Here is a 14,225-nt window from a genome sequence, read left to right as displayed (position 1 = left end):
TAACTTACCCAGTTGAAATCAGAGGGGAATTAGACAGGCAGCATGTAAATAGCCTGAGTCAGAATGTGGCCAGGACACCAGGACTAATTCCTCAAACTGTTACTAAGAGTGCCAGGTGACCATAGATTTTATATCTGAAAGAAGTACTGTCCAGTAGCCCTGCGTTCAGGGATTAGCCTACTTGAGCCAGCTAGTGTGTGTGTAACCTCAGACAGATTTGCCCATGCAGTTTTTGCTGTATAGACATATCCTAAGAGAAGACTATCACCTTCTCGGTTACCCTTCACCAGGGGAAGTGATTACGCAGACTTAATTTAATCCCTTTGTAAGTAAGTAAGTAAGTAAGTAAATAAATAAATGTATGTATGTTACGAACCTGTTCTATAACTGTTGTTCTTCAAGATGCATTGCCCATGTCCATTCCACTTCAGGTGCGTGCCCACCCAGTGCACAGTTGTCGGAGATTTTTCCCTCAGCGGTACTCTTTGGGGTGGCACATGCACCCTCACCTGCCTCACATCACCATACCAAAAAAAAAAAAGGGGCAGAGTTGCCCCCAACTTCCCTGCGTTGTTTTTTACCAAAAGACTCCAATAGAGAGCGGAAGGAAGGTAGGTTGTGGAATGGATATATGCAACACATCTCGAAGAAAAACAGTTATTGCGAACAACAGGTTAGTAATCATTTTTCCTCTTCAAGTGATTGCACGTATCCTTTCAACTTCAGGTGACTTTCAAGCAGTTCAATCTGGAGCTGGGGGATTGGAGTCTCCCCGAATGATTGGAGGACTACACATCCAAATCTGGCATCATCTCTTGATTGCTGAGAGATGACATAATGTGAAGCAAAGGCATGCGCTGATGACCAACCAGCCCCTTTGCAGATATTACTCCTGGGTGAAATCTGCGCCACTGTGCAATGCAGAATTTGCGCAGAATTAATGTTCTACGAAGAAATTCCTTTTTCCCTGCAGAATTGGCAATGCAGAGCTGTGGGCCACCACTAGGGGCCACTGGACCCGGCAGAGTCCAGCTCCCCAGCTTGCAAACAGACACTGCCAGGGGGAGGGGGAGGAGCAGCTGGAGGGTTCCAGGCAGCTGCAGATCCCAGCACACCCTTAAAGAAGGAGGCATATGTAGGAAACTCCATACAAGCCCGGGACCCAGCATCAGGCTGTTTCTCACTCTGGATCCCTGGGCTATGGGGGAGAGAGGGGTGAGAGTGTCTGGGCCAGGGGGCCCTGTTACTGGGCTCTTGGGGGAGGGGGCCCAGGTGTCTGGCCCCCCAGCTGGGCTCTGAGGGGGAGATGGGAAGAGAAAACAGGAACTGTGGTGTCGTAGGGGTTTCTTTAATTCTCTACTACTGGGGGAATTTTTTTGTTGTCTGTATTGTTATACACATAGCTGCTGACAGGTATTTTGAAATAAATTACCCAAATAATTGAAACTGGCATGATTATATAGTGTTATTTTGACAAATGAAATTTGCAGAATTTTAAAATATTGTACACAGAATTTTTAATTTTTTTCTGTCATAGGACTGGAGAAAAATGAGTGATTATCAACTGGCGGGTGGAAAGCCAAGATAGCTGCTAGGTGGACCTTGATGGAACTAATGGCAAGACCATGTTGTTACAGATATAACAAAAATAGTCCAGCACATGACGGATTGGAGTCCGGACCAGGGAAATGCCTTTCTAGTATGACCAAATGGAGAATCTTTTCCAGGTAAGTAAACCCAGTAGAAGGCTTTCTACTGTTTAAAAGTACATCCTGAACCACCTTTGAACAAACCTCCTCCTTAGGAGTTAGCTCAGAGCATCCAGGCAGTCAGGTGGAGGGGGCAACCAGGATCCTGAGAGTTCGAGTCGGTATCCAGTGGTAGTGGCAACGGAGATCTGGGAGACACGGTCAGTAAAGTGGAAAATCAATGTTGCCAAGGCCACACTGGAACTAGGAGTATGACTCAAGCGTGGTCCTGCTTGATTTTCATCAACACTCTAGACAGAATTGGAATTGGAGGAAAGGAGTGAAGGAGCTTGTCCAGGGCAACAGGGAAGCATCCATCTGAGACCTTAGACTGTGACCTGCTCAAGGGCAAAAGTGATGACACTTTCTGTTGACTGTTGTTGTAAACAGGTCTGTATGGGGAGTCTCCCCCAATTTGAAAATGAATCTGGCCTTGTCTGCACAGAGACACCATTCGTGGTGACTGGTGAAAGATCTGGTTAATCAGCCTGCAAGATTGTTTTGAACACCCAGAAGGTGAGAGGCCTTGAGATGGAGTGAGGTGGAAAAACAAGAATCCCACAGCCACATTGCCTCCTGGCATAGCAGAGTCAAATGGGCCCCTCCTAGCCTGTTCACATAGAACATGGCTTCTGTATTGTCTGAGAGTATGATTTCTTCCCTTGATATGGGGAAGGCAGGCTTGACAAGCTAGCTGGACAGACCTCAATTCTCTGACATTTATATGTACAGTTAAATCCTGAGCAGACCATAAATCTTGAGTCTGTAGGAACCACAGCTGAGCCCCCAGGGTCAAAGCTGGTTGAGAAGGAGCAAACAGAACCCCATACACTCATTTGAAGGGTCTGTCCACCAATATAGAGAGGCCAAGATTTGAATGGGCACCTGAACCACCATGTCTAGGGGATGACTAATCAGAGAGTACATAGATAACAGCCACCCTTGCAGCTTCCGGCGACAGAGGCTGGCAAGCCAAACTTTGTAAATCCATGAAGCTCTATGCCCCAGAAGTCTGAGGCAAGTCTGAACTGTCATGGTAGGATGGGCCTTCAGGTCTAACACAATGGTCAGCATCATCTGGAATCTTATCTGGGGAAGGAAGGCCTTGGCTTTGGAAGAGTCCAAGACCACTCGTACAAAAGAGAGAATTTATAGAGATGACAGGATTAACTTCTTGTGTTGATGAGCAACTCTGGTGAAGTTGGAGTGGTTGACAGACACACCAGACAGTACCTATGCCTTGGACTGTCCTGTCACCAACTAGTCGCCTAGGTAGGGAAATCTGTTAACTTCTGACTTCCTCAGGAATGCTACCACCACTGCCATGCACTTTGTAAACACCCATGGAGTTGCAGACAGGCCAAACAGCAGTACTGTAAACTGGCAATGGCACCAATTTACCAAAAACCTGAGGATTTTCTGTGGCTTTGATGCACTGCCACATAGAAATATGCATCTTTTAATTCAAGGACAGCATACTAGTCTCCAGGATGGGGATAATGGAAGCCAGTGTAACCATGCAAAACTTTATTTTCTTCAGATGTTTGTTGAGCTGTCATAGGTCTAGTATGGGTCTGAGACCTCCCTTTCAGGATCAAGAAATAATGGGTCAGAGGAATAAAATCCCTTTGCTCTGTATAACTGAAGAACTGTCTTTATGGCTCCCAACTGGAGAAGAGGTTGCTTCTTCTCTCCTCATGAGAGTGGTCTCTTAAAAGGGATGGGGAAGGAAAGTGGAAGCAGGGATAGAAAGAAACTGAAGAGTGTATCCCAATTCTACTGTGCATAAGACCCACTGATCTGTAGTGATGTTGCAGCAAGCACTTAAGGTAGTGAGATAACCAGATGGCAAACCGTGAAGTAGGAGAGGTTGGCAATCCAGAAACTAGTAGGCTGACCACGACAAAACACATCAAAATATTTGCCTTAGAACTTCCAGGCAGTCTAGATGAACAAGCATATATTGCAGAAGGAGAGAGCGGTCTTCTATAACATGTGCCCTTTTTCCTGGCCAGGTCTTTGTGATGAGGTGTGAAAGAAGGATAACAGTGAACCTACTGAGGACAGAACAGCTTCCTCCTTAGTGCAAGTGTATAAATGCCCAAAGATTGAGTGTCACCCTGAAGTCTTTTAGGCTATGCAGTTTATCATTTGCCTGTTTAGAGAAGAGCGATGTCAATTCAAAGGGCAGATCCTGTATCATCTGTGAAGACCTCTTAAGGAAGATCCAATGCCTGGATTCATGGGCATCTGCATATATTATAATGGACAATGCCATGGCTCTAACCACAGAGCCAGCACCATCCAAACCGACCAGAAGGGAGATTCTGGCCACTAATTTACCCTTATTCACCATGGTGAGAAATTCCTGCCTCACATCCTCTGGCAATTTGACTTTAAATTTTAATATATTGTCCCAGAGGCTAATGTCAGTGTCCCAGCAAAGACTGCTGGTTACCAATCCTGGGCTGCAGACCTGCTGTTGAATAAAGTTTTCTGTCAATAAGATCCACCTGGTTTGCATCCTTTCCTTTCGGGGTTGATGCCTGTTGACCCTGGCATTCTCTCTCATTGGCAGCTGAGCCCAACAACAACCCTGGAAGGGGGTGGGTGCAAAAATGTTCATATCCCTGTGAGGAGATATAATATCTGCACTCAGTCCTTTTTTCCAGGGGAGGGAGGGAGGGAGGGAAGGAAAGTTTGAATCTGCCACAGCATGTTAGTGGGCTTCAAGATAGCTTCATTATTTGGGAGTGCCACTCTAGATGGTTCCACAGAAGCTAAGATGTCAACCAGCCACTCAAACCTTTCTCCAACCTCTCCCAGCTGGATATGTAGAGTGGAAGCCACCCGGTTAACACGTCCTGATGAACCCTGTAATCCTCAGGGGACAATGAGGCACATTCCAACACCACTGCCTCATCATGCAATGAAGAGGAGGAAGACAAAACCAACTGTGGTGGAGCCTCCACCAATTCCTCTAAAGGGAGATCCACCAGACTGATTTTCTCCCGCTCAGTACCAAGCCTCGTATCAGGAATGGTCTCCCATGGGACCTGGCGTGGTAAATCTTGGTGCCTACTCAAAGAAGCAGAGCAGGGAGGGTGTGGCGACAACATGGAGGCAGGGAGAAACCCTCACAGGATTCATAATGGCCATTGGTAAGGTCGCAGAGCCCAATCTCTGCCTAGGCATGGGTCTCTGCTTGATGGCCAAGACAGAGCCTCCAAGGGATACCAACAATGATAGGCAGTAGAAGGGGAACAGTGATGTTTGTGGTGCAGGTATGACATGTAGGAACCAACCTCAGAATCCACAGATGAAGCCACCTCCTCCAACCAAGGAAGGGCTGTTCCTATCAGTGCTGAGGTTCCATGTGGGAAGCCTGGAGATGGCGGTTCTCGTGAGATAATGGCTGGCTTCCCTCTGGATGGTACCACATGAAGAGGCATGCAGGGAAATGGAGGCACTCACGGTATCATATGCTGGGACAACGACAATAAAGGTATCGTAGGTGCCAGTACTGGGCGAGAAGACTCTTGGACTGCCAGCAAAGCCTGCACAGAGAAACTCAGCAGATCTTGTGCTGCCACATAAGCTTCCGGAGTACACAGTACCAAGACAGTCTTCTGTACTGTTGAATTAGATGCAGCCTCTTCAGGGTTGGTCTCAACAGCACTGGTGCTGGCATCAGAGTTGACAAAAGACTGCTTTGGAAGGTGCTTTGGCCTCAAGCAAACTCTGCTGTCCTTGTCCATATGCTGGACTTCAGTGCTCAGTACCTCAATCTCCCAGATAGCATCTAAGGGCTCAGCGTCTTCTGGTGCCTCTTCCTCAGTAATGGGGAGGGAGATCAGCTCCAAAGCTCAGTCAAAACTGGGGGAGCATTTCTGATGGATGCAGATGTGCTCATACCCACTCCGAGCAGGAAGGCTCCAAAGGTGGATGCAGGGCCGCCTCCATCAAAAGAAACTTAAGCCTGGCCTCCCTGTCTTTCTTGGTTTTTGGATTAAAATCCCAGCAAATTTGACACCAATCCCTGACGTGAGTCTCCTCGAGACACTTCAGGCAACTGGAGTGTGGGTCACTCACTGGCATCAGTTTTTTTCAGGAATGTCAGGGCTTGATGCTGGTGACCGAGGTATGCCCTGGCAGTGGGAACTGAAGTGTTTAAAAACACTTTAAAAGAAAACCTATTTCTATAACCAACAAACACTAAAACGAATACCAACTGTATACAAATATGAGGGAAAGATGTTGGAATATGATATTGCAATTAACCATCACAGCCAGTAAAACGGAACAAGGAGGGTTGGGGGTGGATCTGCCCTTTGTACCTTTGTGTGGTGGTGTGAGGCAGCAGAGGGCGCATGTGCCACCACAATGGGTACTGCTAAGGGAAAAATCTCTGACAACTGTGCACTGGACGCACACACACATGAAGTGAATAGACATCTGCAATCACTCGAAGAAGAATGCAAACAAGGCCAAATCCATACAATAGGTTCAATAGACTTAATCTTATACCAGACCACCACGAATTGCATTATCTTTTGATTTAGACAATTATAACTAATTTGATTAATTTTCAGAACAGGTTGGACCTTATCACTACAAATCTGACTACTTCTCTCCATGATTACCTGCAAACTCTTAATAATGGGTCAGACTAATGGTCCATCTAACCCAGTAGCCTGTCTCCAAAAGTGGCCAGTACCAGAGCTGCAGTCAGCGCGTACAGAGCAGGGCCATTTTGGAGATCCACCTGTCTTTTCATCTCTGCTTCTGGCAGTCAGAGGTTTAGGGTCACCCGAGTCTGGGGTTACATTCCTGACCATCTTGAGTAATAGCCACTGATGGACGTATCCTCCATGAACTTACCTACTTCTTTTTTTTAACTCAGTTACACTTTTGGCCATCACAACATCCCATGACAATGAGTTTCACAGGCTAATTGTGAGTTGTGTGAAGAAGTACTTCCTCTTGTTTGTATTAAACCAGGGTCTGGTCCTCTGAGGAAAGGGGCAGCCTGAGAGGCTTGAGAGACTTGTGCAAGAGCTCGGGGAGAACCAGGAGAGACAGTGGGAGGTACAGTGGGCCTTGCGGGCACAACTGGGGCAGCTGGCAGAGGAGCAGCAGGCCCTGGTGAAACTCCTGCAGAGGGAGTTCCAAAAAGACCGCTGAGACTGGTGGGAAAAGCCCAGTGCTGGGGCCAGGAGGTCCAGGGCAGAGCGTGGGGCTTGTTATGCCTGTGGGTGGCGTGGACATGTAAGGGTGGATTGTCCCTACTGGGATGGGGGCAAGAAGCCTGACCCAGAATGGGAGAAGTGACAGGCCCCTACAAGAGGTCACCTGGCAAGGGAAGTCAGGAGGTGACAAAGGTGTTGGGCCTGTGGGTGGTGGTGGCATCTTTGGAGGGAGCTCCCTGCCTCAAGGAGTCTAACCCAGGGCAGCCCAGGGATGGCTGTCCCAGAGAAAGACCAATGGCAGAAGCTGGGGCCCAGGGCAGCAAAGGGGCAGAAAGCCTGCTTTGGCTGCCACAAACAGAGCCACATAAAGAGGAACTGCCCCCTCAGAAGAGGGCGAACTCAGGTGGAGGGGCCTGAGGACCCAAAGGGGTCAAGGACTGGCCAGGTAGCTGCTGCAGAGAAGGCAGTAGACCTGCCTGAGAGCCACCCACGGGGGATGGCGGACAAAGAGACTGGGATAGAGTGGGCCCAGCAAGAGGCCGGGACCCAGGTTGTTGTGGAGCAGGTTGCAGTAGGAACCCAGACCCTGAAGGAAGAGGGCCCGGGGGATTCTGGCCTGCGTGCATGGCTGGAGGCTGCAGAGCAGGCCCGCTGGATGGTGGAGGCGGAGCTACAAAAATCCCACAGGGAAAAAGAAGATCTGGCCCTAAAATTGAAGGACAATGAGGAGCGGTGAGTGCGACTGGCGGGACATCTTCGGGTCGCACAGGCTCGAGGACCCCTCTGCTCTCAGGCGTGGGATTTGGGGGGGGGGTGTGTAGTGGGGCAGTCACCCCGCTCCGGCCCTGAAGGGGTTAAGACGGCCCTGGGAAAGGGCTGCCCCGGGGAGCCAATAGGGTAGGCTGATTGGGAAGGCAGCCACAGCTGGCCCTATAAAAGGGCTGTGAGCCAGGAGCTGAGTCAATCTCTTTCCAGCCTCGGAGGGAGAAGGACCTGGCTGCCTGGGAGCTCAGGCTACAGAGAACGGAGCAGGGCTGGGGAAAGGCAGGAGGAGCTGGGGAGCTACAGCCTGGTAAATCTCCAGGCTGCGGGCCTTGCTTAAAGGGCCAAAACAGGTCCTGGGATTGCAGAGGCAGCAGCCCAGAGATAGGCAGAGACAGCTGGTCCAACCTCCTTGCCAATGATGAGTGGTCATGACAGACTGCAGTCTGCCCCAGTGAACGGGGGCTAGATGGTGACTGGCAGTAGCCACTGAGGCAAGGTGGGTGAGAGGGTTGGGGGTTTCCCTGGGAGGGGAGACCCAGAGCATGGTGGGGTACTGCTGGGGCAGAACCCCGAGGTAAAGGGCACCAGGGTCTGGGAGGGTCACAGGGGCCTGAGGCAGGCGAGACACCGGACAGAAAGAGGCGCTCTGTACGCTGGAGAGCTAATTCCCAGGATAACCAGCAGGAGGCGCTGTGCCGGTGAGTCTCGCTTTGCTACAGTCCCCTACATGGAAAGCGATTTTCCGTAGTCATACTGTGGTTGAGTATGCAATACTACCCTTTCCCTATAAAATCCAAATTACTGTAAATTACTACTGCCTGGTCTTATTCTTTGAGTCAAGTTTCCTTCTCTCAGGCAGAATTCTAATGCACATTGTTGGTATTCAACAAACAAATAATACTAATACTAATATCAATTTTCAATCTTACCTAATGTTACCAACATATCTGCCTCCACCCCTTCATTTATTTTTTGCTCAGTTAATTCATCTTGTACATAGATCTGTTATAACTATAAATGTGTGGTGTGTTTGTTTGTTTGTTTGTTTGTTTCCCAGTTGGTATACAAAAGGTGAAGAGTAATTCTTTAGATTATCTTTCAGACAGCAGTAACATTATTAATTCTTTAGTACCTCAGGAGTGGAGGTTGATTGAGGACATGCCTTTTTCCAGTAATGATTTATGGTTAAATTATCTAATGCCATGGAGATTAGGAGAGAAAAAATATTTCCTGTAACTGAGACTATGTCTACATGGCCATGTAGTTCAGACTATGGGGGTTGTGAACTGAAGAATGCACTGTATAACTGTCCTGTGTGGATGTTGCTAGTCCAAACTGAAAAGTACCTAGTTCACATTAACATTATCCCATTTGAAGAGGGCTGTGCTAATAGGAACTAGGTACCTTTTAGTTTCCACCTACAGCATCCACACAGCGCAGCACTTGGCACACACCACAATTCACACCCCTGTAGTCTGAACTACGGGGCTGTGCAGACAAGCCCTGAGTTCCCTAAAGACAGCATGCTTTAGAAACATACATTTGCCATTCTTACAGGTTCACCAACTTTGTATACTTATCATAGAATCATAGAAGATTAGGGTTGAAAGAGACCTCAGGAGGTCATCTAGTCCAACCCCCTGCTCAAAGCAGGACCAACCCCAACTAAATCATCCTTGAGCTAAGAGGTAACATTATTGGTGGAGAGAGGCTATGCAGTAGTCACAGCAACATTCTATCATGATGTAGAGCATGACTCTACTTTCAAAATAAATGATGTAATTAAGGTTAAGTAAATAGGAAAGACCCACTCGACAGTTCCAGTGGGTATCAACATATTGCTGATCAATATTCTTACCAACATTATATATATATTCAAAGAAATGCACATTGAAAACTCATCCATGGGGTGATAAAGAAGCATAACATTATGGATCTATACAAGTTATTAAATCCAATCTCGACCATTATCCAACTTTTCCTTTCAGAAAGATTTGCTGTTAATATTATTTAAGTATATTGCTTCTTCAGATAATATTCTGAAAAGCAATGGTATGTTTAACTTTTGTTAAACTATATTTCTATTTTTCTACCTCTACATATTTGCATATGCTATACATACTGTTCATCTCTGATTGTCTATCTCCATTGAAGTCTGCAATGTTCTTTCGCTTAGTTTCTGAAGTAAGGCTTCCTCCATCCCATTTGTGTAATTGAGCAGAAACAGGGACAACTGGAATTGGTGGTAGCTTCTCTCTCCAACTTGGACCATCTTGATCTATTAAAGTTCTTGTTATTCTGAAGACCAAAACATACACATGATTTTTCATATTTTTTTTCTTTTTACAACTTAACTTCAATTTTAAAAATATCACTGTCCTTCAATTCTTCTAATAAAATTCTTCTGATAGGCCAGGTCTACACTACCACGTACTTCGGTATAACTTTCGTCGGTCAGGGATGTGAATAAGCCACCTCCCGATTGATGTAAGTTACACCGACCTAAGTGCCGGTGTGGACAGTGCTCTGCCTCTCGCGGCGGTGGATTTATTATGCGGATGGGAGAGCTCTCTCCCGTTGGCATAGAACATCTTCGCCAGATGCACTACAGGGGCGCAATTGCACCAATGTAGCGCTTCTAATGTAGACTTGTCCATAATGCCCAGTTTAAGTAGTATTGTCCTGAATTTTTAAAAAAAGATCCTTAGGTTTTTTTTCCCCCCTTAGAGTTTTTATGCTCTTTGTTGGTATTTATACGGGTCTTTTCAGCAAAGGAGAAACTCACTTAGGCCTGGCCAGTAAAGCATTTAAGCATGTGATTAAGTGTTTAACTGGGTCAGAGCCTCAGCAAGTGGGTATTGAGAGTTCTCAGCCTCTTGCAGGATTGAGCCCTGAGTCCTGCTTAATGTATAAACTAAAACTGAAAAGAAAACAAAACAATTTTTTTTTGCTCATTTATCTCAGATGTGAAGTTAAAGGTATTGCTTGTGACAATATTATATACACTAGTTTCAGACACAAATGTACTTTTTACAGCTGTTGATACCACATTAAATACATACAACTACTTTCTGCAACAGTACTGCAACTCCAAGTATTTATTAAGTTGTATTTTAAGAACTTCTTGCGCTGTAAGTCTCTAAGCATGAATTCATTATCCCCATTTAAAAATGTACAGAAAATACATTTAAAATTCTCAACTTGATCCTTTTCTTACGAAAGTGTACTTTCACTACTCACAAATTGTAGGCAACTAGATTATTCCAAACCATAGAAGGCCCAAAATAAACCCCATTAAAGTCAATGGGAGTTACCGGATTGACCACAATGGGTTCTAGATTAAGACCTAAATAAAGAAAACTAACATATAAAAAGCTTGACAACACTGCTGTACATTTTATAGTATCTTTTAAAAAGAAAATATTAAATATTAATGAAAACTGATTAGAAAATTTTCTACATTGAGAAAAAAGATCAGGAAGAGCCTAGGAACCAATTCTTGAAGGAAAATTCTGCACTGTCCAGTAAATTATGCTACATTCAAATTTTATTTCATAATCTTGCAATATGCAGGTGTATCACTCCCACCACTGATGCAAAAATATATTAATATTAAATATGAAAAATCCTTTTTCATTAAAAGAAACAATTGATATACATCTGAAAAGGATTTAACAATGTTGGATGCAACATTAAAAGTGAGGTTGGAATGGAAGAAAGTAATCCAGATTCACATTTCCCGCCCTTGATTTTAGTCTTTAAACGTTTACAGTACAGTATTTATAAACAGAAAGGCTTTTTAATATTATAGTATAACTACAGAAGATGAACAGTTAGGGCCCAATCCCAATCTCCTCACTCACACAAGACCCTCAAAGGTCTACAAAAAGACTCTAAGAGGCTGTATGCAGTGCTGTTGTACCTGTGTTGGTCCCAGGATATCAGAGAAACAAGGTGAATGAGTCAATATCTTTTATTGGACTATCTTCTCTTGGTGAGAGAGACAAGCTTTTGAGATTCCACAGAGCTCTTCTTTAGATCTGAGAAATGTACTCAGTGTCACAGCTAAATACAAGGTGGAACACATTGTTTACATCAATAGTTAACATATATTTCAAAGGACCATTCAAGGTGAACTGACTCATTAACATCTCTCCAGTCATGGGGTAGGAGGGAAGCTGGGGGCTTTAGTGGGTTATAGATTGTTGTAATAAGCCATAAATCCAGTGACTTTACTCAGTCCATGAGTTTTAGTGTCTAGCAAAAGTTATGAATTTATGCTCCCAGGCTCATCTTTGGAAGGTGTTGTGCAGGTTTCCTTTGAGGTAAGGCCTGAGAGGTCAGCAATAGAGTGATTGCTTTGTGAAAAGTGTTCACCCACAGTTGATATGATGTTCTTGTCTTTCATCATTTTTCTGTGTGAGTTCATTTGAGTGCATAGTGACAGTCTTGTTTCACCCCCATAGTAGTTACTGGGGCATTCAGTGAACTGGACGAGGTATGTCACATGTTGTGATAGATGGGGAAGGACCCATGAATCTTGAAAGGTGTTTTGTGGGAGATGCTGATCATTGTAGCAGTGGAGATATGTCTACAGGTTTTGCATCTGTTGTTCTGGTAGGGTTGAGTTGGTGTTTCCTGATCTGTGGGGAGCTTGCTCCTGATGCTGAGCTTGGAGAGTTTGGAGGGGTTATTTGAAGGCCAGAAGGAGTTCAGGAAAGATTTCTTTTAGGATGTGGACCCCATCAAGTATGGGGTATAACTGTTTGGAATCCATATGGTGTATCATCAATGTGGGGCAATAAGTGACAACTAGGGGTGTGTGGTTGGAGGGGGTTTTATTTCTATATTGAAGCAGGTTCTCTCCAGTATTTGGGGACCCATTCCATGATGCGATCTACTTCATTTGGTGAAGGCAGTTTTAAGTGCATTGATGTTTGTATCCTGGACTTTCCTCGGAGCATATTCTGCAGTATCTGAGTGCCTGGCTGTAGATAAGATTGCTTGGTGTGTTTGGGGTATTTACTGGATCTGTGAAGGTAGGTATAGCCATCCGTGAGTTTCTTCTATATAGTTGTCTGTAGGGTTCCACTGCTGAAGGTCATCATGGTGTCCAGGAATTTGATGCTAATGTGGGAGTATTTTAGAAAAAGTATAATCGATGGGTGGGAGTGGTTGAAGTTGTGGTGGACATCTATGAGGGAGTCTAGGTTATCTGTCCAGAAGATGAAAATCATCATGTATCTCAGATATATATCATTGGTTTCATGGTGCATCTGTCCAGAAATTCTTCTTCAAGGTGGCCCATGAAGAGAATAGAGAACAGAAAAAGATGACGACGACTCAAGGATTCCAAATCAACCAGAGCCAGTCATTGTAACTAATGGACAGCCAGATGACCAAGTTCTTAGATGTTTGGGTCATGTAATTAGAAACCAGTATGACTGAGAGACATGCAACAGACTGATACATATTGAACTTCAAAAATAGCCTGATAGTGTAAATATTGTATATGGTAGGAATGTAGAACTTAAAAGGGGGAAATGTAACAGAAGGCACTTCTGTATTATATTGTTCAGCCACTATGTGGCACTGTGTGTGAAATGTACCTTATTTAAACAAACCTCAGCCATACCTGAGAGAGCATTAAAGGATCTTATGATGAACACATCTGGTATGTATATGCAAGCTCATTCATACTGGCCAGTGAATAGAGACATTGTTGTAATAAGCCATAAATCCAATCTGTAACCCACTAAACACCACTCCCAGTTTCCCAAACGACTGGACAGGTGTTAACAGGCCACTTCACCTTGAATGGTCCCTTGAAACAGGTGTTAACTACTTATGTTAAACAAGCTATTACACCTTGTATTTAGCTGGGACACTCTGACTACATTTCCCAGACCCAGCTCAAAAGTGTGCCTTTCCTACCAACAGAAGTTGGTCCAGTAAAAGTTATTGCCTCATCCACCTTGTTTCCTATAAGAGGTTGTAATATATTTTGTGTAATGCAGATTACAAAAGAATTGTTGTACTATTTTACAGAATAATACAGACTGAAATGGATGCTGATACATTGATTTGTGTGAGGTACTGTTTTATGTACTACATGTATTTGCTATGGTGATTTATGCAATTTTTTTCAAATTTTAATATTTAAAACAAACATTTGCATCATACACAAAATACAGGGAGCATTCACTAATTCCACATCACCTAGCTGCTTAATTTCTTTTCAAACTAAAGAACAAAAAAGTGTTTTTCTCTAAACTAACAATAGTTGCCTTTCAGTAAGGGATATGTAAGGGTACATGGTGGTGTTGGATCATTGAGCTATAATTTTATTTTAATCTAAGCAAAATATTCTCTCACTCCAACTTGAATGAAGTAGCTCATATAAAATTAGGGGTACTATGCAAGTTGAACAGCCCTGACCTTTGCTTTGGTTAACATGGCTTATTTTAGAGTGAAATACGCAGAAGGCAGATCACAGTATTTAGATATTGTTCTGAGTAAAAAG

At 44.6% G+C, this 14,225-nt stretch overlaps 1 protein-coding gene across 5 annotated transcripts in view; it reads right to left on the bottom strand.

Annotated features, from left to right (window-relative positions):
* SPAG1 (sperm associated antigen 1) overlaps positions 1-14,225 on the bottom strand; it is a 61,692-nt gene that overhangs the window by 8,618 nt on the left and 38,849 nt on the right. For all 5 annotated transcript variants that reach the window (XM_026663400.2, XM_026663395.2, XM_026663390.2 and 2 more), the window contains one exon: positions 9,825-10,000. In XM_026663400.2, the coding sequence (XP_026519185.1) occupies positions 9,825-10,000 (176 nt within the window). The remainder of the gene's footprint in view (positions 1-9,824; positions 10,001-14,225) is intronic.

The sequence above is a fragment of the Terrapene carolina genome, unplaced genomic scaffold (genome assembly GCF_002925995.2).
Source record: "Terrapene carolina triunguis isolate 2854851 unplaced genomic scaffold, T_m_triunguis-2.0 Scaffold58, whole genome shotgun sequence".
NCBI lineage: Eukaryota > Metazoa > Chordata > Testudines > Emydidae > Terrapene > Terrapene triunguis.
Note: the sequence above shows the minus strand (reverse complement) of the source record. Positions and strands in the feature narration are given on the sequence as shown.